Below are 24,028 nucleotides of genomic sequence, written 5' to 3'. Positions count from 1 at the left end.
ATTACCTGGGAGCTTAGAAGTGCAAATTCTCGGGACCGATCCCAGATTTATGGACTCAAGAAATTGGGGCAGAGGCCCGGCAACACGTGCTTCACAAACCGCCCCCATCCCTCCCTGTGACTGATACATGCTCAAGTTTGAGAAAGCAGTGACTTAGACTAACCTTAACCACAATTCTTACATTGCCCTTGCTAAAGCTAGTAGCTTCTTATTACACTTTATAATACCAAGGTTAAGTTCCAGATATTTTTTCATGTTTATGGTCTCCCCAACTGGACTATAAAGAAACCGATCCTTAACTCAATTCTATCAAACAACATTGCCTGGTTTTAGTCATGTTCCAAAGTTTGCAAAACTGAAACTACCTATGGCTTTATTTGCTTTATTGTTACCTTGAAAATATCCCAGTATCTCAGTAACAGTTACCTGAAAGCAGTCTTACTGAACATGTGGCAAAACTAAATGTTTGCCTCAGCCAGTTCTCTCAAATCTGCTGTTGTAAAGCCTCATTCTGGGAAAATGTAGATGAAGCTTACAGGTAGGCTCAGTAATGGTCCTCTAAGATGCCCGTGTTCTAACCTCTGTGAATATGTTACCTTATGTGACAATAAGGAGTGCAGAAATGACTAAGGATTTGAGATAGGAAGACTCCTGATCATCCAGATGGACTCAATGATGTCCTTGAGAGGGATAATAAGAGACAGCAAAGGGAGAGAGCATGACTGAAGAGAAAAGACATAATGACAGAGGTAGAGGGACTTGAAGATGCTACACTTTTTGGCTTTGCAGATGGAGGAAGGGGCAAAGAGCCAAGGAATGCAAAGAACACAGTTCCCAGAAGCTGGAAAAGGCATGAAAACAGGTTATCCCCTTGAGCCTCCAGAAGGAACCGTCCTGCCAACACTCTGACATCAGCCCAGTGAGACTGATTTTGGACTTCTGGCCATCCAGAACTGTGAAAGAGAATCCATCTTTCCTATTTTAAGCCACTAAGTTTATGGTATTTTATTACAGAATAGGAAACTAATACAAAACTTTTTTGACAAGTTTTTATTGTGAAATATTGGATTTAGAAAAAAGTACAAAATGTCAACAGTCAGATGTGTACAAGTACAGTATTTCAATAGTCTATACATGTGAACAGCTTACCAGGTTCACCGCAGAATGCATCTTGAGACCAATACAATCTAAAAAGGACTGCAATATTCACAGGCTATTAATACATAAATAACTTGGGCCAAAACGACCCTCACTGGTAAATGCTAATTAATTGCGGAAAACGGGCTAAAAAGCACAATACGGCACACCATAGTATCTCCTTACAGGTCCACATTTAAAGAGTATCAGCTCATTATGTCAATACACTACAGATCCAGGACTGGGACTCAATTACTAGTTTATACAATTGCAAAAAAATTAAGTTATAAAATACGGTCATGGAATAGAGAGATGGTATTTAATTAGGACTAAATACTGTGAAGCCCTAAAAGGCTTTAGCCTTGGAATTTACAAAGCTTAATCATTTAGACTGATTTTCAATTTTTAATCTGTTTTGTAAAAAAAGGGGAAAGGGGCACCTTGTTTTTTAGTAGCAGCTCCAACAAGTTATAAGAACTATTACATAATTTATTTTTAAAATCATAATGACCTCTGTGGACTGATAAATGGCTATGAAACCAGAATATAAAACGTTATAAATTTTAAAGAAAGGTAATGAGTATCTTACGAATTTAGCAAATCCTGCAAACATTAAAATCTGTGTTAAGAAGGCATTACCTACCATTGTTGAGAGTACTAAATTTAGGAAGATTATTGCATGAAGAGCTCATAAAAATAAACTGATTTAATTTTTCCAAGTCCAACTAATTCAATCTTTTTGCTATTACTTCAAAATTACCCTAGATTACATGTTTTCAAATTGGACAAAGAATTATCTGGTATCAATGTATAATGACAAGCTATAGGAATAATCTCCTAAAACACCAGTTATCTTAAAAACAATTATAATCATCCTGTGTTCTGAGGAAAGATGATCTTTGATGTGACATTCATAATCATTGTTTGTTTAAAAACAACTTAAAACTAATAAATTTAATAACCGTTTAATTAAAACAAATTTAGCCTTGCCCATAAATTCCTAAGAAAAGGCACTCTCTTCCACTCTATACAGTATATCTAGCAATGCCTGATGCTTTAAAATTGAACTAAACGTCTGAACTGGCATTTATTAAGGAGGAGGTCAACTCCATTAAAGACTGGAAACCACCGGATCAGAAAATAATTAGTCAATAACTTTACATAACCTATCCCAACCTACCTTAACCTTTAATAGACAATTTTAAAGACTCTGATATAATTTTTTTATAAATAGTGCCTGTATCTTACAGTAGATTCCAATTTATTCAAAGATAATCATGGATTGATTTAAGTTATTTAAATTTTTCCAGATTTGCTTTAAACTTACAAATCAAGTACGGTGTACATAAATATTAACTTAGATAACCACATATTATAGGGAAAGCAGATATATGGACCACTGCAGAAAAATTATAAATTTTTAAAAAACTTTTATAAAACAAAAAGAGAGCAAAATATGTAACTCACAAAATATGAACATGAAGCCATAGGACATAAAAAATAAAATTACTCTATCAGAAACGATTTAAAATTAAATCTTTGGGGAAGTATTTTTACATAATTCAATGAATTCAGTGACCAACAGCTTCTCATATCACACACAAACCACAAAATCATCTAGAGTCTATATGCATTATCAGTTCTTAATGCAAACTCAAACATTTTACTAACAACTTTGATTTCCTTTTGAAATAGGCTTCTGTACATATGCATTTATATACAAACATTTATTAAACATGATTTTAAAACAAACCGTATGTACAAAAGATCGGCATTCCTATAAATAAAAACATTAGGTGGCAAAAAGGCACTTGTAAGTAAAAATCTACAGTAGTTTGTACAAAACAGAACACATTTTACCTTGGATACTGTACAATAAACATTAATTCCTATACGAATAATGAAAATACCAGTTTACTAACTAATGTTAATGATGTAACTTTTAGAAACATATTTACATATATTCTGAAGTTCATTTAATAAAAGCACCATGATTTTCTCCTAAGTTCATGTTGATGCAAAGTAAAAACACAATTACCAAAAAAACCAGTGTTCACCATTTTCCTTGTTTAAAAGTTTTTGTATTTCTAAATTGAAAACTTTTATCTGAAATTAGTATAGTGTAAAACACAAAACAAAACCAACCCAAACCCTGCTGCTCTGACTTCTGAAAACCGTAATCTATTATTGCCTGTTGCATTTTATAAAGAGCACTACTCATGCACTCCTTTACAAGTGTTTAATACTATTGCTGGCAAAAAAGTTCCTGGATATCAAATAATTAAAAAGTAACTTCAAACCAGTTGAAGTTTTATTTGAACGTTTTACAACTTAAAAAATGCTGTGTATCAGTTACAAAAGTGAATAGGAAACACGCCAATTCATTTGGTGTGCAAAAATATTTCTCCACTACACAGAATTTAAGGGCTTCACAGAATTTTTTTCAAATGTACATTTTCAGCAGAAACACTACATGAAAAACTACTTTCTCAAGGGGATGTTAGTACGCTTCCACTTTTGTCAAACTTTTTACCCTTTGACAATGCTGCGACCTGTTTGAGTAGTTCTCTGTTTTTGGCCTGTGGGAGACAAAAACATTTAAGATGAAAAATGCTTGAAATATTAAGTCACACTGAAGAATACTACTTATTTAATGCTGTTCTTTTCACTTATAGAACAAGATTTCACTGAAGCACTTAAAATAAATGAAAGAATTAGTATATTTAGGTTCATCTCTTTAATGCTGGATATGGAGAAGGAAAATTTTAGATTGGTTTATCACCCCCCTTTGTAAAATGTCAATGTAAATGTCAAAGATACAATCAGTTAGAAAAAAGGCAACTCAGAGTGAATCCATTTAAAAGAGGGCCAAATTTTAAATAAGGAAAACATATTTAGTTCTTTATCTTAAAGATGTAAAATGAAAACAATGAAAATAAATTTTATAATGACTCAAGTGATGATTTGGGAGAAATACTGCCCAAAAACTGTACAAAATCTTTCATATATTTACCCATTTATAGAATAAGCATAAGAGGTCCTTTTTGCAAAAACATTCACTCTTTATCACTTTGCCAATTTTCTCAACCTAATGTTCTTCAAACAATTTTTTTGAAGTACCCTGTCTGATCTTGTGTTCCTTTAATTGCCGTAACAGTCATTTGGTACTGGTTTTGATGTAATGTGAACATTTACACACCATTACTGTTTTCAGATTTGTGAAAGGTTGAAACTTTTTTTTCAAAGATTCAAAATTTCACTTTGCCCTCAATCTGAACTGTTTGTGCACATCATGCAAACGTTCCACGGACCACTGACAAAGACACTGTCCTTGAAACAATGCACTATGGCAATCACCAGTGTTTAGTGAGGAGGAATGTGTAAGGAGGGACGACCTTCAAGTGAGTATTTTCACATTGACTGCCTTTGCCTCTCTTAACTGTGGAAGCACAGGTAATAAGGGCCCTCCATATCTACAAATACATTCACAATCAAATACCTTTGGAGTTTTTCAGCCCAAGTGTGGAGAGTGTTAACAGTGGACTAGAGTCTGAGCACTGCCCTAAGAACAAATCTTTTTCTCTGGTTTAGGGAGGAATACCATTTATTTTCCTTCACAAATCTCAAGATTTTTTATTACCTAGATATGCTTTTTAACCTCGGTGCTTCATCTTCTCTAATTTGGCCTCTGTAGGGCAAGAGAACACCCTGCCCCCTTCTCTGTGTCCCATCTTAAACCAGTTTCATGAAACATACACCTTTTCCAAGCTTTGTACCTCCACTCCCCCACTTTTCTTCAACCAAACTCTCCCCAATTAATACCTATTACCTCCTAAATGCAAATATTCATAGAACTATCTCGTATTTGCGCATCTAATTATTTTTATGTTCAACTGCATATACAGCATTTCTCTAACAGTTGTTAAATAAGATGGTAATTAAGAGTTTCAATTTCAAATTCAATTTCAATATGAAATCTAGAAAATCATAAAGAATTTAAAAGGATTTTTGTTTTTCCTTTAAAATTAAACAGTTTGAGAAACTCAGAAGACAAATAATGAGAATGTCTGGTAGTTAGTGGTAAGTCAAGTGAGTATACCAATGATCAACTGGTTTATTACTCGGCTGACCAGTCTTAGCCACTGTTATTAGTTTCAAATTGTTTTCTTTTTATTGTTAGCTACATGTTATGTAACTTATAATTATAATAGACTCTTGCTAAAAACAGAAATCTTAACAGAAAATTTAAAATACAGATTAGTGAAGGACATAAAAAAAATTATGTTTGCAGATGTGCCTCAAAGAGATTGCCATCAGATCTAAGTTTTCTTTATGCAAAGCCTTTTATATTGACATACCAAATCATTAAAAAGTTAATATTTGAATTATCTTTCCTCAGTCATCAATTAGAAGCAAACACAAAAATTAAAGAGTTCATAATTTTCATATTCTAAGTATGAAACACAAGAACATTAAGTGTTGAAAGCAGTTCTTCCTTTTAATTTTTTAGCAGCTAATTTTCACTTTGCCTTTATATATTCAGTCTCCTAATCACATCACTAATAAACTTAGTTGCTGATAAGTTATGCAAGAAAAAAGCCTTTAAGAAAAATAAATAGTGCATCAGTTGTTAAATGGAGACAAGCCCAAATGTGTATTATTCTAATTTAGGTACATTAAAACATTTTATAATGCAACACTTAAATATGTATGCATTTAAAAATTTTATCCTAATGTTATTTCTTTATTATGCATCCTGAAAAAGATCATTTAAGACTCTTAACAAGTTAAGCTAAAAATGTTTAGAAACATTGGCCTAAAGGAAAGACTATCTGAAATCATACAGATTTTGTTACAAAAACTCGCAGTCTATTTTCTCATGTGTAAAACAGAAATGTCACCACCCCAAGAGGAGTTGAAATAACTAACCAAATATATAAAACACTGAGCCTAACACAGAGGCTGATACACAGTAGGCACTCAAAGCTTGTTCCCTTTCTCCCTTTATTAACTTAGCTCCTCAACAAAAGGTAGAATTTTTTATTTGGTAGTCTTTTTAGACAACTTAGGTTGTTTATTTTGGTATTCTGCATAATTTTGCCTTGTAATGCTCACTGATTTATTTCCCAGGTTTGATAGTTAAAAATGTTTTGAGAATTATTAAAACAAAGTAAGTCTTCTGCTACAGGTGCAGTATTTTATCACAAAAAGATAAGAAAAATAGTTAACTATATTTACACACCTAGGCAGAAAACCCTACTCGTACATGGTTGAAGGGAGTACAGTTAAAAGAGGGCATACAACTGTAACAGAATGTCTCCAGCAGTAACACAAAAGATATAGGGAAGTGGTCTGATAACAAGGATTAAACAGAAACCTGAGTGACCCGAGTTGGTGGGAACACAGGAGAAAGTACAGTTTAATCTGAATCAGAAGATGTACGTTTCTACGTCAGTTCTGATTAATTAAATGACCACCATTTCATCTGTAAAATGGGAACTCAAAGTTACTCTAAAGAGCAAATAAGACAGCCTATGTAAAATCACATTAGAAACGTCATGCTTCTATATAAACATCAGTCACTCTTCTACTATATAAACCTCAGCAACCGACCAAGAAAAGTTAGGCTTAAGATACCAATCAGACTAAGATGTCAAAAAGAAGGTCCTCTGTGCTTACAGCAGGAAAATAAAACAACAAATTGCTATTTTGAACACTGAGAAGTACTAAGTTTTATCATTTTATCATTTATCAACAGCTTCTGTTGCCAGGTAATCGTTCAGTATTAATAACTGAATGAGAAAAATAAGAATACCATAAAGCAAATATTTGCTGGTGGATGATAATGTACAAGAACCCTAATCATAGGGGTAATTTCTCAGGACAGAGGGAAGATGGACATTTCCATAAATCAACGCTCATTCAACAAATTATTTGAGTGCCTACTATGTGCTAGGTTCCACACAAGGTTTCCCTTTAAAACTCTTTGTAAGATCATTAATGTAAGCATTAAGACTAGGGCTATCACTCAAATTTCAGCAGGTTCCTAGATGCACTTCACAATTTTATTCAATTTAAGCTACCTTCAAAGAAGCATGAGGAATTACAACCCAAAAGGTAGGAACAGCACATTTACCCTGACGCTACAATGATTAAAAACCCAGGGCAGTATTAATCCTTTCCTTCTGAAGCTGCACTTTTCCATCTGCAGTCTATGAGCTGGCACGCATCCTCTATGCTTTTATGACTTAAAACTACTGAACTTTAAAAACCCTGTTGCCCAAAGATTAATTCTAAAAACGTCAGAATCTATAAATCAACAGAACATGTAATTAATTTAGTGTGGTCTGATTTCTAAATTTATGAAACCTAGGTGCAAAAAGGCTTAAATAAGGGAATAATCCGTGTCCCTGCTGGATGCTCTCCATCTCTGCATGCCGGATACCAGATACTGCCGTCTTTGTCACTATCGGGACCCTTGGCTTCACCATTCAGTTGTACATACACTGAAATCCTCCTGAGTATGCTTATCTTGAGGCTGGCCTTGGCCTAGATCACTAGAAGCTGCCCGCTGCGGCACACAGCAGAATCCTACTGAACACCTTGAACATCACAGTATGAAGGTTAAAGTGCACTCTTTTGCCTTTCATCACTGCATGTGGCATAAATTTCCTCCACTTGAGGTCCCTAAGAATTGGTTTTGTATGCCCACCTCCCATTATCTGGGAGGAAACGGGAAGAATGCTTATAAAACGTACTAAAGACCTTATTTTCACCTTAGTTTCATGAATCCAATTTTTAATTTTTTGCTTTCACCCAATGATCAATTGAACATACTCCATCGGTATCCTCCTCTGAAAACCCTGTATCAAGTTTAGACAGAAGTTTTCAGAATTAACAGACTGAATCCCCTATCAAGTGATTTCAAGCAATAACACTTAAGGGGAGCAGGATTAAGAAGTATTATAAAACCAAGATTAAAGTTGAAAAAGCACCAAATACACCTAAAATAGGGACACCAATACCAGTCCAAGATAATACACTATTAATTATAAGCAAGGTTAGCCCTCCTTGCCTAACAGTTTACATAAATGTTATTTACCTGAAGTTGTTCCACAGTTTCTTTGTGAGCTTTTTCCATACTGTTCATCTTTGTTCTCAAATTTGACTCTTGATACTGAAAGTCCGCCTTTAGTTCGGTTAGCTGAGAGATAAACAAGCATATATACATAAATATGTGTGTAGGAAAGTGTAATATATATATACATGCACAAACACATTTTCAACATACTTCATTATAAAATCACAATTCATTACAGAAGTGGAAAATGTTAGCAGTTTGCTGAGTCTTATAACCTATTTAGAATTTGTTTTGTGAAATGAAAGCTACTACAGTGTATTTTAATGGTAAGATAATACCAAACTGTCAGTAAACCTTTTGAGAAGATGCCTCTTTTGTTTCAATTTAAAGATGGTTTCACTGGACATAGAGTTTGGCACCTACTATGCCAACAAAAAAGTTTAATGGCCAATACCGGGGAAAAATGCTTCAATTACAACATACTTCAATATCATACATAAGCAAACTAAATGTTGAAAGTGGTTTCAGGTTAAAATATTATTTCATGAACAAAAAAGAAGGTTTCACACTGGGTGAAGTACAAAGAGGAATGGTTCTATCAACCATAAGCTATACTGCTTTTACTTTAAAATTTATGTCCAGAATCATGTATCTAATACCACCTAAGACTTGAAGTAAATTTAAGAACAAAGCACAGAAATACAACTAACACGGAATGAGAAAGAAAAGGGAGTTACTTTAAAATTTTGGCTAAATTAGACAAATTCAAGAAAAAAGTCAGTGGTTTGAGAAAGCTACATTCTTTTCTTAAGTATCAGTGGCATACATAAAAATACAAGATATTTATGAGCTCAAACTAAAAAAATAAGTCCATATTTTATCATTTCATTATCAGAACCATGGAGAAGAAAACTTCTGGTTATTTTCAAATGGTTTTCATTACATGAGCTTTAAAGGTTTGCACTTCTGTTTTGTAATTAGCCAGTAACCTCAAAGATGTATAACAGCAAAAAGAGAAAGGAATCATGGTGTATTATACTCTTATTGTCTGAATAAAAGCCCTTGCTTTTGCCAAATTCAAAGAATAACTGAATTCTCTCTCTGTTTTCTACATTAACAAAGGAATTCCTGTTCTGAAATGTCAATTCACATCAGATCAGCTAAGATAATTATTCTTGTCACTCCACTGTGTGTTGCCTTCAGATTATGAATTTCTGGAAGATAAGAATCAAGTCTTATTTATTTATTCATCTTTGAATCCTCATGATCTAGGACATGGCTAGCTCTAGAAGTCACTGAATAAAGTGAAATAAACTCAAGAAAACGCCTTGGTTATCTTATATTTACATCATAAGAAAAAATAGCAAATATGTAGTTATTTTAGGCTAAGAATTATTATATTTCTTAGGACACTATTATTTCCTTTCCTGTTAGTGTTTTTGTAAAAAAAGGAATGCTAACAAAAGCAGAAAACTTCCAACAAACTGCACTTACATACAAGAGTCATGCTATGGAAAAAAAATTTCAAACAGTCAAAATTCCACAATTCATTTGGAATGTTTTATAGTCAACTTACTGTTTCATTCAACTTTTACCTAGATTAATACAGCTAAATCTTTATGCAATAGCAATGTCTCTAAGATTTTGTGCATAAAATAAATTTCCATAAAAGCTCAGTAATTCAAAAAATTTTGCTAATTAAAAGAACCATAAAAAATATGACAATCATTACTATCCTATTTTTAATCTTACATCAATTCTAAATTTCATATACTGAATTTGCTTAAAGTAAGGTCCAAATGTATTAAGATAAACTTAAAACTACTAACCATCACGGCATAGGAAAACTGTAACACAAAAGTTGTGAAATGCCAAGGGAAAAAGTTCAGATTCAAGCAACACTATGGATACTCAGAGACCAATAATTCATACACATATTTATAATCGTGTCTTGTTCACAATTTTAAAAGGAATACGTTTAATGTTTTCCTATTGCATAAGATGTTTGAAGTAAGTCAAACTAGATAGTCTAAGAGTATAAACAAGTACAAAAATAGGTTCTGCCCTCAAAGATGACCCAGCATCAATAACAGCAGCTATGAACACTCAACATGTGGCAGGAGCTGTTAGTACTTCATACTTTCATGTAATTGTAACAACTATCTCATGAGATGGTATCAATATTCCCATTTTTAAAATGAAAAAAAAAAACCAAAAAACTGAGCACCAAAGATGTGAAACCATTCTGTTCAAGTTCACACACAAAAAGTGTTAGAACTTTTCACTAACCTGACAATATTTTTGATATTCTTAATCTAACTGATAAACAAAGTCCTAATAAATACATTTACTTCCTATAAAATGATCTTAGACACCTAACGCTTATCACTGACTACCACACAGGAAATTCCCTTTGGACTACTTTTCACCAGTTATTTGATCTGGAGTGAAATACATACATGATTAGTATGTCAAAGACTCAACTACCCTCTTAAATCATAAGAATTCACATAATATTTCATTTACGTGTCATTTCCAAATGAAGACGTCAGGCCTATTTCTACACTACAGGCTTAGTAAAAACTAATGTTCAAATATTACAATTCTAATTAGCCCTCAGTTAATTCTTACAACTAAAATTCTGAAAGACCATTTTTACCTATCTTCACTAGATGGCTTCTGTTCCAGTTTGGCTTCTGTAATGTGTCTCGTAAGAATCATACACAATAAACATTACCAAGTTATTGAAGTCTAATAAAATTTGCAATTACCCAGCAAAGTCAAGATGTAAATCTTACCAGGCTTCAATGAACCATGTCCTTACCTTTTTATCTTTTTCTAAAATGGTCTGGTCTCTCTGCTGTAAGAGACGTTTAAGTGACATCACTTCTTCTTTCAGTTGACTTATAAGGACAAAATTGTCTGTTCCCCCACTATCTGCTGACTGATTTATAGAGCTACTAAAAAGAAAAAAGTAAAACACAGTTAAATGAAGTAGAAGGAAAATTAGCAGGTGTTCAAATTGCATAAATTAGACAATTCCACAAACATCCTTAAGGCTAATGCAAAAAAATATGTACCTGACAGAAATGGATGCAACTGGCAAATTACCTTACTAATGGCACACATTACATACACCTGCAGAAATATAATTCAGTATTAGCTTTTAGGGGGTCAATACTTCTAGTGTAAAGCAATAGGCAGCCAATTTGTACAGTAACATCAGCAAACTTTTGGCTAATGAACTAAAACAAACTCACGCTCATAATACTTTAAATTTAAATACATTTTCCAAGCAGGTCAATTTAAAATATCACATTAGATTTGTGTTTCACTGAAGAATAATTAAGATAAATAGAATGTTCTATTCAGATGTTTTCCTTTTTTTTCTTTTTTCAAAACCCAAATTTATTCCCCAAATAGAACAACAGTTCAGTGCCACTTGCTTATTGCCAAAATTAAGTTAAAATTTTTAACGGATTATGGTTACTCTTCTAGGTGACTCAAAAAAGTCAATGTAGAAGATACATGTTTCTATTCTTTTACCTAGTAATAGCTGGCAATCAACCATAACTGTTCAACTAACTTGAATTTTCACAGCGCTAAAGGAATTCATTTTTACCTATCTCCGTTAGATGGCTTAGATTCCAATTTGGGCTTTTTCTTTGGAGTTTCATTCTGAATTGCTGCAGAGGATTTATGGCTGAAATCAAACATTAATAACAATAATTAGAGTAAAAAGGGCAGAGGCACCACCTGATAATTCTTCTTCCTCTAAAATATTACCGATCATCATTGATTTTTTAAAAACATAAGTAACAAAGTTAAAGGGAAGTCACGTTAAAAAGAAAATACGTCTCAAAATACTTCAGAAAATATGTTAACATATTTACCTCTGTTTCCACAGTCCCTGCTCTTGTTCTGGACTCAGATTGCTGATTCTGAAAAATACATAAATGACATCTAACAACAACATTTATTTAATACATCTATGCTTAACAGCATTCTTCCCAATGGACTCAAATTACACAGGTTTAGAATTTTTTTATTCAGAGAAGACATACTTAAGTTTTCAAACTAAGATAATATATGTTGAATAAATCACATTCTAGTGAGATAACTTCTAATCAAGCAAGTACTACCCATCTTAAATTCTTTAACAAAGGTACAGTTATAGGGATTCAATTCTCTTCACCAGGATAAGGTTCTACAATTATAAAGTAGGACAGTCATCATACTTAGGCTGCCCTTACTACTTCAGACAGAAAATATTTGATCTTTAAAGTTAAGGCCTTCTTAATAATTCTGTATGAAGATTTCTCCTTTGGAGTAACTCCTGTTGCTCAGAACAGTGTGTCAACTTGAACCAAGAAATGTCTTAATTTGTTTCTTTCCTAGTTTTCCTTAGAACCCTTTCCAAAGTCTCTAGATCTTTCTCTGGTCAGTACTCTGGAACAGTCATGCTGAAAAAAACTGAGAAGTTTCACAATAAAAACGAATTTTACTTTTACTTACAATTAAATGCTGTATTATGAATTCTTTCCCATTATGCCATAACACTAATAACCACTTTATAATTCACTATGAATCCTACATGCTTTTCTCCTGTACTTGTGTATCAGCCAATCCTGCACTAACCCTTCGTTTATTGATTTGTGAATAGAGCATCTCCTATGTACCAGATGCCACATATTTATACAACGTAAGGTGTTAGAGAAGACCTGGGCTGTGTGACATTTTGCCAGTTACTTAAAATTCCTGAGCCTTAGTTCCCTCACCTGCAAAATGGTATGATATATACCTTATAAGTGTATGAGACTTTAATGAGTTTATGTACATAAAAGCACTTCATACACTACTTGCGTATATACAATAAATACAAATATGTATATACGTTTGTGTGTATAAAATCCACTATTGTAGCTGTAGACGTTTTTAAAGCAAAAGTAAAAAAAGAAAAAGTCAGACTATGTTCTTTAGAATCAGTCATAAGATAAATACCAAGCTGGAGAAATAACGCCGTAATTCTATAAACCTGAGTTACTCTTCATTTGTGGCAATAAATGGCAACCCTACTGAGGAATTCAGTTGCCATTTCTTTTACAAATTTAATTATAAGCATTAGCAAACCATATAGCCACACATGAATAGCACTATCCAGATCTCCAAGTGATCTGGGACAGTTGGTGTGTTCCAATCACATTAATAACGTGAGAATAATCACATTAATAATGATTTAAGGAAAACACTTGGAATTCTCATCTTTGCTTTCTGAGATGGCCATTCCTGGATCCAGACTGATCTGTTTTTGTTGTCCTCTAACCCCACCCATTACTATATATTACAATATGTATGCTCCTCATAATTGTTCCAATCTAGTGAACTTAAAATAGGATCTCACAAACTGACTGCCTACTCATCAAATGGTCTATGTCCATCAAATACAAAACAGTATTTTTATTTCTTAAGCAATAAAAAGGAAAAAAAAATTAAAGGTCAATACCATCCTTATTACCTTTACTTTTGAAACCTGTTATTCTTTCAAAAGATGAAGTTACTGTCACAGAATGATCTTTATAAACATACTCTCAGTGTGTCCTATCACATGCTAAGAAAAATGTATAAAGGACAAAGGAAAGGGATGCTTCAGTTGAGTTTCAGGAATATATCATTATGACAGTTATTTTGTCATATGTTTTCTTAAAAGAGCAGAAACAAGATGTTCATTTTGTTCCCTGGGATATTCTGACAGAAACACCGTAAGATTTCTTCAGAATAGCCAGATTAGAAGTCACTATGCACTCCACTACTGTGATATCCAGAAAGCACGATGACAGGGTAAGGCAAGTGGAAAAAATGCGACTGAACATCACTACCTCAATAAAACCTCGTAATAAATGCTTGCCTACAATTTAAAATCAAATCTGTCTATTAGAACTATATTATATTCTAAAAATATCACATTGTAGGCATCAATTTGCTATAAATGAATTTGTGTTTTACCTATCTAGACCTTTAAAGACTCACAGAGAATTCTGGTGAAAAATAAATTCTTCCGAAAACTGGTTATGTCACTGTTTTTTTCCATTTTGATTTGTATTTAATTTATGTTGTAATACTCTTGATTTTTCCATGAAGACTAAAACCACAGTTCAAACAACTTTATACTATATACATATTACTACAATATAACTTTTTCCTCCAAAGGCATTTTAAAAATCAGTTTAGGGGCGCCTGGGTGGCTCAGTCGGTTGAGCATCTGACTTCAGCTCAGGTCATGATCTCACACTCTGTGAGTTCAAGCTTGGTGTAGGGCTCTGTGCTGACAGCTCAGAGCCTGCAGCCCACTTCAGATTCTATGTCTCCCCCTCTCTCTGCCCCTCCCCTGCTCATGCTCTCTCTCTCAAAAATAAATAAAAACATTAAAAAAAAATCAGTTTATATTCAAATAGAATTCCTATGTGTTTTAAAAAAGAACAAAGTACTACTAGTTTAAGAGATTATTTTTCATACACTTTTGGAACCTTCACGATTTAGAATGCTTCTATCATGATCACAAATGACAGTCTTATAATTTGTTCTGCAAAAACACTGAACGTACATACCCTAGTCACTGGTTTAATTAAAACAAGTTACAAATTAATGATAACTGATAAACATAACTCCATATGACTGTGATTTATATTTATAACTGTAAACATTTTTACAAGTAAAATCCTAACAATTATTTAAACAAAAAAAGAATATTGAGGCCTTTGATAACATAAACCAATGAAGCATTAACTAACTCTGGTTTACTTGTATTTTGACTTCAAATGATCATAATTTTATATAATAATTCTTTAATGTCCTACCTATATTTTTATGGTAAACAGCTAAACACACTCCTGTGTATAATTTTATACAGGCTTACCTCAAAGATACTGTGGGTTCAGTTCTAGACCATGCAATAAAAAGAATATTGCAATAAAGCAAGTCAAATAAAATTTTTTTGTTTCCCAGTTGCACATAAGTAATGTTTATACATACTATATAGTCTATTAAGTGTGCAATAGCATTACATCTGAAACAATATACATACTTTAACTAAAATATTATTGCTAAAAAAATGGTAATGCCATCTGAGTCTTCAGCAAGTTATGAATCACTGATCACAGATCATGAGATAAAGCTGTTGGAAAATGGCTGCCCATAGACTTGCTCAACAGGAGTTACCACAACCTCTCAATTAGTAAAAAACAGTATCTATGAAACACAATAAAGGAAAATATAATAAAACAAGGTATGCCTGTACACTGAATAAAGTAGGGAAAAAGCCCTAAACTCAAGATGCTTACTATGTACAATGGAAACTAGTGTCTGCAAAAAGTTAAACACTTATATACGCCATTAAAATGCCAAGAGGATTTTAGAAAACATGACTTCAAAGTACTTACTTGTGATGGCTACTGCTGTGACGATGGTGATGGTGATGATGGTGGTGATGATGTTTTGAATGATGCTGGTCTTTCTCAGTAAGAGATGAAGAAGATGAGTTTGAATGTGAAGATCCCAGGCTCTTCCTCTGTTCTTTTGTCTTCTGTAAAACTCTCTTGTATGATAAAGTACAGAGCCAGCATAGTAACTTTCCATCAACCTTTTTAAAGAAAATACTTGTATTAAAGGTACCTCTAAACTGAGTATAAGTGAAAGCAGGTAAGATAAACTATTCAATTCCTGTGTGCACACTCGTGTTCTCTCTTACACACACACACTGAGATTGTTGCAAAATGGAAATAAAATTAGACTTCACTGAAACTTCAGAAAACGCTTGTTTGGCATATCATAAAATTGGTGAGGATGATATATGAACCTCCATTAGTTTTGAAGTGTTTTTTAATTTGGAGAAACTTTTCTTATTACAAGGAAAAAAGCATAAATTGATAATGTGCTTCAAAGATCTTACCTAAGCACTGGCCTGAATTCTTAATTCACTGTGTATTTACTAAATGACACAGTAGTTCCCACCACAGTGAAAACTGTTAGTTTTGGAAACAAGGACAGCTTAAATGACATATACAGTTGATTCTCATTATTCGCAGGTTCCTATTTGCAAATTCACAACCTACTTGCTAAAATTTATCTGTAATCCCCAAATCAACTTACAGTGCTTTGGGGATCATTCATGAACATGCACACAGCAGCAAGAAATTTCTGTAGCCGGAGAGCAAATGTTCCCTGCTGAAGTTTAACAAGGTGACACTCTGCTGCCTTCTTTCAGCTCTTATACCATAAACAAGTGTCCTTTGCATGGTCTATCTAGTGCCATGGTTTCTGCATTTGTGCTTTCTATTGATGATTCCACTGCTTACAATGAACCCCAAGTGTAGTGTTGAAGTGATGTATAGTGCTCTTTAACACAAGAAGGCTGTGATGTACCTTATGTAGAAAATACACATCTTGGATAAACTCCATTCAGGCATATAGTGCGTTTGCCATGACTTCATTTAATCAAACAACAATTTATACCAAGTAAGATATCTTTGAAGAAAAGTATTCACAAAACAAGATTAAGTATTGATCAACTAATCACAACACTGTGACCACAGGCAAGAACCTAATCCTGTACTGCCCCCTTAGGAGCAATAGTTCAATATTCGTTAATTCAGTGTTTGCAGCAACTTTATAGAACCTAACTACCACAAATAATGAGGATCAACTGCACATGTGTCAAGCGGGAAGGGAAGAGACTTTTTTCCAAAATTAAGACTAAACCTGCAGAAATAAAATTTTCTTTCTTCTACTTGTTCACACAGTAAGTGGTGGAGGGACATGTCTTACAACTAGGGTACAAATACTGCTGTGGAGGAACCTGGGGAGGAACCTGCTTCTCAAAGAGACAATCATCCTCCAAATCAACTGAAATTGACAGACAACAGGAGGCCTGTGTGAATGCTGATCAGCAGAGGAATGCCACAGGCATACACATACTTTTTCAGTCACTGTAGGTAGAGAAAAACCAACAATGGTTGAAAACTAAGCCCCAAATCAAAAGGCACAAGACTAACTTTGAATTACACGTTAATGTGCCATCAGGTGTTTTTTCACACCAGCAATTTCATGTAACCAGCAAAAGGGTAAGTAGCTGAAAGGATTTAAAAGCAATTAGTAATTCTGAACAAGACGTTGGATGACCAAATGGTACAGAACAGCCATCAGAGAATATTGTTTCAAAATACAGTAATCTCAACTAATCAACACGCATTGTATGTGATGCAACAAGAAGAAAATGCGCTGTCCCTACTCTTCCATCTAACTACTTGTCTTCAGGGACCCAAAGGACACATCAGGTATTAGTGCATTCATCACAATAACTTCACACCTGTGTGGTGTTTTAGTTAATTCTCAGAAGATATCATACTATAAATACCTTTCTTCTTCCTTCCTCCTTTCGATCAAAAGCACACTGTTGTTTGCACTGTTCACAGGTCTGAGGTGGTCCGTATTTTTTTTCTGAATTTGTACAACGCTGACACTTTGTACCAATAAACGCTGCAATTATGTTACAGTATTGACAAGGCTTAGGCTGAAAAACAGATACACACTTTTACTACATTTGCTCAGTAAAACATAGACCAGTATACAATATATTTCTGGGACTAATTAAGGAAACAAGAAAAAAAATTTTGTCAGGTATGTCGCCCTCTCATATTTAACAACATTTATCATGTTTCCTATTTATTTATGAACATTTATTTTTAGAGTCATGCAACTTTTTCTTAACTCTATTAGTTACATAAGATCATGGAAATGTATTTATGACTGAATAGTGTATTATATAATATAAAAGCTACATGTGACAAAGATCCCGAGGACTGAAAATGAAGGTATATACTGATATAAAAGTTTCCTACATTCAGCATTTAGGAGAATGAACTAATTTCATATCCTGGTTAGCTTAATTACTCTTTCATTTATTAAAAAAAACACTTAACAACTTCATCATCTACAGGTAAAGATGATGAAAAGAATATATATTATATGTGAGCTTTCAACTTAAGAACTGGCACAACCATATTCAACCTAAATTATGATAAACATACCTTGATTTTCTTTGATAGTCAAAAGACAATTCAGGATTTTACAGAAACTTAAGGCCAGCACTTTGGGTAACCATGACTTTACTATACTAATGACTGTAATATACACATAACACAAAATTTCTTCTAGAATAATGTCAAGATTTTGTGAATAAATGCCTAATTGTGCTGTTATATAAAAACTGTCAGAGGTTCTGAAGAGAGGATAAAAGTGTGTTTATGCAAACTTTAGATAAGTGGGTTCTCCATAACGAAAAGTTTGTTTGCTATGTTTGAGTCTTTATGGAATAAAATCATAAATTTCACGATCAAATTCAATATACACGTGTCCATAAAATGACTGTTAAATGTTGTCATCTTCCAATGAGACTATCTACAGAAAACTTCTTTCCTGAAATATTTCAATGTGTTGAATGTTTAAGGACATAGCAATACATATTTTTTACAAGGTCCGTCTTTGTGAAAAATGTTGACTAGTAACAATAACAAAATATAAAAATGTAAGACATACTTACTGTGCCAAATTGCTTCACATTTTGAGCACACTTCTTACATATTGTATTAGTTTTGCTGAAAAGGAATTGAATATAGATGAGCAAATTTACATAGCTGAGGTAATTAATACACCACTGGACTAAAGCAAATATAGTTTGGATTTGACTGTTTGCTTTAGTAGTTCTTAAAACTTACTCTAAAATAGACCAAAGATCTTTTTAGGGATGTGTATTATCTAAATTCAGTCCTTATTCATTAACTTTAGATAAATGTCTTTATACATTTTTATCATATATTTCTTGGTATAGAAAACAAAAGCCCCAAAAATCCTCGTGTTTTCTATCCAGTTCCAAAATCTTCACATTTACCACCATTTATGGACAGCATCACATCTCCGTGCCTACCTAACCTTCCTCAGGGTCTTGTCCACTAGGATGATGCCAGTATCCACACATGAAGAAATTATTTGTCCTTCTCTTTAGGCTACTCTCTTGTATGTGCCCCGATCCTTAACAGGAATCACCCTCTTAGAAAGTATGTACTGTTCTTCTACTGGTAACAAGTTACTGGATTTCACCCTTGGAAGGTAGTTGGTAATATTATAGACCTTTCCTCATGTCCATGTCATCACTAATGTTTTGTCTTTTTTTTTTTTAAGCTTCATAGTAACTGTTTGTATTTCCATTTTTTGACAGCAAAGCTGCACATTTTCCATGCAATCATTTATTCTCCCTCTCTTCATGTCTAAACTGAAGTCTAGGTGACAAAAAGACCATTTTTTGGCAACATGGTCTCTCTCACCACACATAAACGGTTTACAACTTAAAATTTAAGAAGCTAAACCATTATTTAAGAACACTTTAATACAAATACGGGACGACAACCCCCAAGTGTTCCTTACAGACAGTGCTGTCTTTAACAATCAAAAACTGTTCGGTATACAAACCTCTCTTGTTGAAATTCTGATCTGCAGTAAGTACATTTTACAATAGGATGCGCAATCCGACATTCCTGTAATAAGACAATATATTAGTATCTATCTCAAAGTCCCGAATTTCACTTTTCTGGTAGAAGATTATTACACACCCTAAACATCTCTAAAACGTCAACAATACCTGTCCCCCAACGGACCCAATTGAGTGATTTATCATGTAAGTGGTCAATTACAGCATACTTCCTTAGGGAAGGCATAGGTGTCTTTGTCTTTATTTGATGTGGGGGTAATGCTACAAATAAATTAAGAAAGCTGTCAGGGCCGATTTCAAGGGTTGGTTAAATGTGAAACTACTTAATATTTTGCACCGTTGCTCACAGACAGCATCCCGGCTTTAATGGGATGGGAGGAGCTCCAAATCATAGAGCATTCTGTCCCCAAACCAGTCGCTTCGCTTTCCTGGACAGGGAAGAAGGATGCCATCAGCTTTGCGGCTTCAGGTTCCTAGCAAGAAAGTGCAAAAACCGTCCCCTGCCTCCCGGTGGAAGGAGAGGACAGACCAAGCAGAAAACCGAGATGAAAACATCTCCACCCCAGGGTCTCTGCGGCATAGACAGGTGGCTGCCTCCTCACTCAGCCCCACCCCTGAGACCCCTGAATGTTGTTGGGGCCCGGCCCCCTCCTGGGACGCCTTGGAAGAGGGCAAAATTTGGTCTTCCTCTCAGGGGCCTTTCCCATCTGATGCCCACGTCCTCGGATAAAGGGGTCCCGGCTGAGGAGGCGAGAGCTCCAAGCTCCGAAGGCGCCGGCGAAAAGAGCCGGGCTGCAGTGCAGCGGACACCCAGCTCCCTCGGGCTCCGACCAAGGAAACCCCGCCCGCCCGCCGCCCAGCGCCCACGGACCTTGCAGAGCTGCTGGCCCTGGGAGAGCTCCTCGAACGGATAGCGCTGGGTACACTTGGTGCAGGCATACAGGGCCGAGGCCGCCATCCTGCTCCTCAGTCTCCTCCTCTCTTCCACCGCAGCCCGCTCCGAGGCGGGGCCCTACGGGGAAGTCGGGCGCCGCCGCTGCCGCCGCCGCCCGGGCCGCGGGCTCCTCCTCCTCCCCCTCCCCTGCCTCGCGCCCACCAGAGCCTCGGCGCGAGAGCCCAAGGCCCTGCGGTCGACACTGTCTCCCTCCGCCTCCACTTCCGCCCCCAGCCCTCTCAGTGACGCCGTCCCAGCCGCTCCCGCTTAGGCCCCTATAGCGGCGGAGGGAGACGAAGAGGATACTTCGATGCGGTTTAGCTGCGCGGCAGCGGATCCGCTTCCTTCTCGGCCTCCCTTCCCCATCTCGGATTGGCTGGGAAGGCTACTGCGTCACTCGGTCGCTCCTCCCAACCCCTAACCCCGGGTACGCAGGGAGCTCCCACAAAGGGAGGAAGTTGCTGGCCAATGACAGCCCGACGCTATCAGCGCGCGAAATCCGCTTCAAACTCGCCCCGCCCAAAGCCCTCAGTAGCTGTATCTAGCAGCCAGTCGCAGGTTTGAGTGAGAACTCTACAATCCAATTGGACAACTGTTGACGGAGGTTTACTCTCTGCCTCCAGTCTTTTTTTTCCCTTCACTTCCATTGGACCAAACCACTAAAGCCCCTCCTGATTCTATTTGTTATTGGCCAAAAGCTAAGTACTTCACCTGGAGAGGCGTCTCTGAGTGGGGCTCACGCTCTCTCCGGCGTTTCGTTCAAGGGAACTGATGGAGTGTTTGAACTTCGCATTCTCTTTCATTCAACTTCAGTCATTCGATTCAATTGCCACTGGAGACACCACAGCCCCAGGCCCATGTTTCCTCCTACAGGAGGCCCGCCTCTTTTGTAGAGTGCCGTCTGAGCGGTCCGGTGGCCGGCAGGATGAGCGGACCCCACAGCTTCTGCTATGCGCTACCTTGTGACGTCAGCGAGGGAAGAGGCGGATTCTCTCCTACTACCGGAAGACGTCCGCTTTTTTGATTGGCTATGCAAGACGTCCGTTAGGACGTTGTTGCCTTTCCCGTGTGCACCGTGAGCGCGGGCGTCCCCGTGGGGGGTGTGCGCAGGGGTTCCCAGACCCGGCACCAGCGCCCCAGCCCCTTCCATCAGGGGTTCGGCTTAGGGTCGCCCCTGGTGGGCGGCTCTCGAATCTTGGGGAAGAGCTTGAGAACCGGCATCCCCCCAGGGCTGCGGAGGTCCTTTGGGGAGGCAGGAAGATGGCGGCAGCATCGGTCTCTGCGACTTCTGGTTCTCAGTTCTCGGTAAGAAGCGGTAGGCATTCGAATAGGCTCGGACCTGGCGCCTCTTTGCTTTTCCTCACCCTTCAGAGTGCTCTCGGCCCAGAGTCTCACCCCATCCTGGGGAACGGCCGGGAGTGCCTGGTCGTGCGTGCTCCCCTGACGTCCAGTGCTCCTCTGTGAAGGCTGCACTCTTAGTATCGAAATAGGCCTGGCCCGCCTCCATCCTTGTGCTCCCCTCACCTTCCGGCCTAGCAGTCCAGGTTGCCGAACATTGCCAGCATTCGCTGGGATGGCTGCCCACGCCCTGGCCTTGCGAAAACGGTGCTGCTTTGGTCACGTGGGTGTAACGGCCCCTTTTGGAGAGTCTCCGAGACCAGGTAGGCGCACGGGTTGGCTTCGTTGGCGGCGGCTGCATAGTCCGCAGCCTCAAGTGCTTACTCGTTGCTGTTTGTGCTGATTCCTTGCCTGCAGTGCTTCCCCTCGTACATTCCCAGTAACTTTGTTCTCGCTGGTCTTAACCCAGAGCGCGCGCGTCCGACCGCCAGTATTACTTTGACTGCAACGTGTACGCGCCGTTTTAGGGCGATGGGGGAAGCTGAGCCTTAATATTGTTTTCGCCTCCACAAGGGCCACCAGCCGGTTCAGTCACTTATTATTTGTCGAATTGGGGTGTCGAATGCTAACTAAGCGTTTGGGGATACGCCGCGTTGGGAATAGGCAGGAAATGTGAGGTGGCCAAGGGAGCCTTTATGTCTTCAGTTAGCTAATGCTGAGTGCCCCGCGTACTTTTAGGCTCTGAGATTGATTACCCAGGTGAACAGGATGGAATCCGTGCTGTGAAGAAGCAGCCACTGAAGAGAAACTACTTGTAATTAGGTTGTTCCCCAGTTCTGTTGGAGAACTGCTGCTCTACTAGGAGGACCTAGGCAGGAGTGGTTAGCAGCGCTTGGATAGGCTAGAAACTGTTTTCCTAGTAGGGGAGATGGAGCTAGCTAGCTGGGTGGGGAAGGAATTGTAAATGCTGGTCACCAGAACTGAAAAGAAGAAAAAGGCACCTCGGGCGTTTCTGGGTAGGTGCCAAGGCAATAGGAGCTTTGGGGGAAACTAATTTGGGATGAGCAGAGGTCGTGTGGCGGTAGAGTTGGGTTGAATTGTGGCAGTAGGTGAAAACATGAGAAAAGAGGGATGGGGAAGGAAACAGGAGATTATTAGGGTAAAGTTATGTCATAGACGCTAAGGGGGAAAGTTTAGGGAGCACTAACAGCAGAGTTACCTTGGGGAAGACAGTTTTCCTCAGTTTCACCTTTTGGTGACTTAAGATTTGCCCTAACGAGCCCAGAAGTAACTCAAGAGTTTTAGCAGAATGGGAGTAACAAGTGTGCAGAAGGGAAGGGAAGATTAAGGAGAAGGAATGAATGAAGCACTTAGAGTTCATTCAGGAATTAGGTCAGTGAAAGGGAATAGAAAAAGAGGAACTATTAGACTATTAGGAGGAAGTATCTGTAAGTAGTTGGATGAGATTATATAGGAGTTGTGTTTAATTGGGAGAAGAAGGCTTTTCACTGCTTTCAAAACTTAGACTGAGCAAGAAATACTCCTGTAAATGTTAATTGAGCTGTACTTTGCCAAGTCCATCTAGCTGTGCCCGGGTACTAGGATGTGATGTCAACCCTTGACCTCTCAGGTAGCCTGGACATAAATTTCAGAGAGTGTTCAATAGGAAAGCACATATGTTTTTTACATGCTTAGTTCAGCTTTAAAGTGGATTCTAAATATCAATAATATACTTTTCAAATATCTAAGACCTTTTGGAAATCAAAGTGTAACAACCATCTCAATTTGACTTGCTACATCAGAATGTCTAATTTGAAAGTCACTGTCTCAAAACAAAAATGACTAAATTTAGTTTGTCAGTGTGTAAGAAATGGCCCTGCTTAGACACTTTAATTGTCCTGTCAGAAAGAAGGCTGGTATTTCCAACAAAATTTAAAAAAACATTTTAGCTTAATAAACAGATGATCATAAAATAAGGCAACACAAAAACACCTTTTAA

At 36.8% G+C, this 24,028-nt stretch overlaps 2 protein-coding genes across 3 annotated transcripts in view; one reads left to right on the top strand and one right to left on the bottom strand.

Annotated features, from left to right (window-relative positions):
- Nucleotides 1–1,529: 1,529 nt before the first annotated feature.
- FAM76B (family with sequence similarity 76 member B) lies at nt 1,530–21,024 on the bottom strand. 2 transcript variants are annotated; one of them, XM_047071008.1, is made up of 10 exons: nt 20,629–21,024; nt 19,739–19,803; nt 18,813–18,867; nt 17,628–17,783; nt 15,655–15,854; nt 12,112–12,159; nt 11,841–11,921; nt 11,043–11,175; nt 8,240–8,341; nt 1,530–3,716 (listed from the first exon to the last, which is right to left on the bottom strand). In XM_047071008.1, the coding sequence occupies exons 1-10, from the start codon at nt 20,713–20,715 to the stop codon at nt 3,627–3,629; spliced, it is 1,017 nt and encodes a 338-aa protein (XP_046926964.1). In that variant the 5' UTR covers nt 20,716–21,024; the 3' UTR covers nt 1,530–3,626. The 2 variants fall into 2 exon arrangements, with proteins under 2 accessions (XP_046926964.1, XP_046926963.1); XM_047071007.1 differs by having other exon boundaries at nt 11,043–11,178; nt 20,629–21,022.
- A 701-nt stretch (nt 21,025–21,725) lies between these two features.
- Nucleotides 21,726–24,028, top strand: part of CEP57 (centrosomal protein 57) — a 41,731-nt gene continuing 39,428 nt past the window's right edge. The window contains exon 1 of the mRNA XM_047071062.1: nt 21,726–21,996. Coding sequence (XP_046927018.1) covers nt 21,952–21,996 — 45 coding nt within the window. The 5' untranslated portion in view covers nt 21,726–21,951. The remainder of the gene's footprint in view (nt 21,997–24,028) is intronic.

This window comes from Lynx rufus, unplaced genomic scaffold (genome assembly GCF_022079265.1).
Source record: "Lynx rufus isolate CCGP_SWC_20201006 ecotype Redwood Valley unplaced genomic scaffold, mLynRuf1.p SCAF_9, whole genome shotgun sequence".
NCBI classification, from domain to species: Eukaryota; Metazoa; Chordata; class Mammalia; order Carnivora; family Felidae; genus Lynx; species Lynx rufus.
This window is presented reverse-complemented; position numbering and strand designations above follow the sequence as displayed.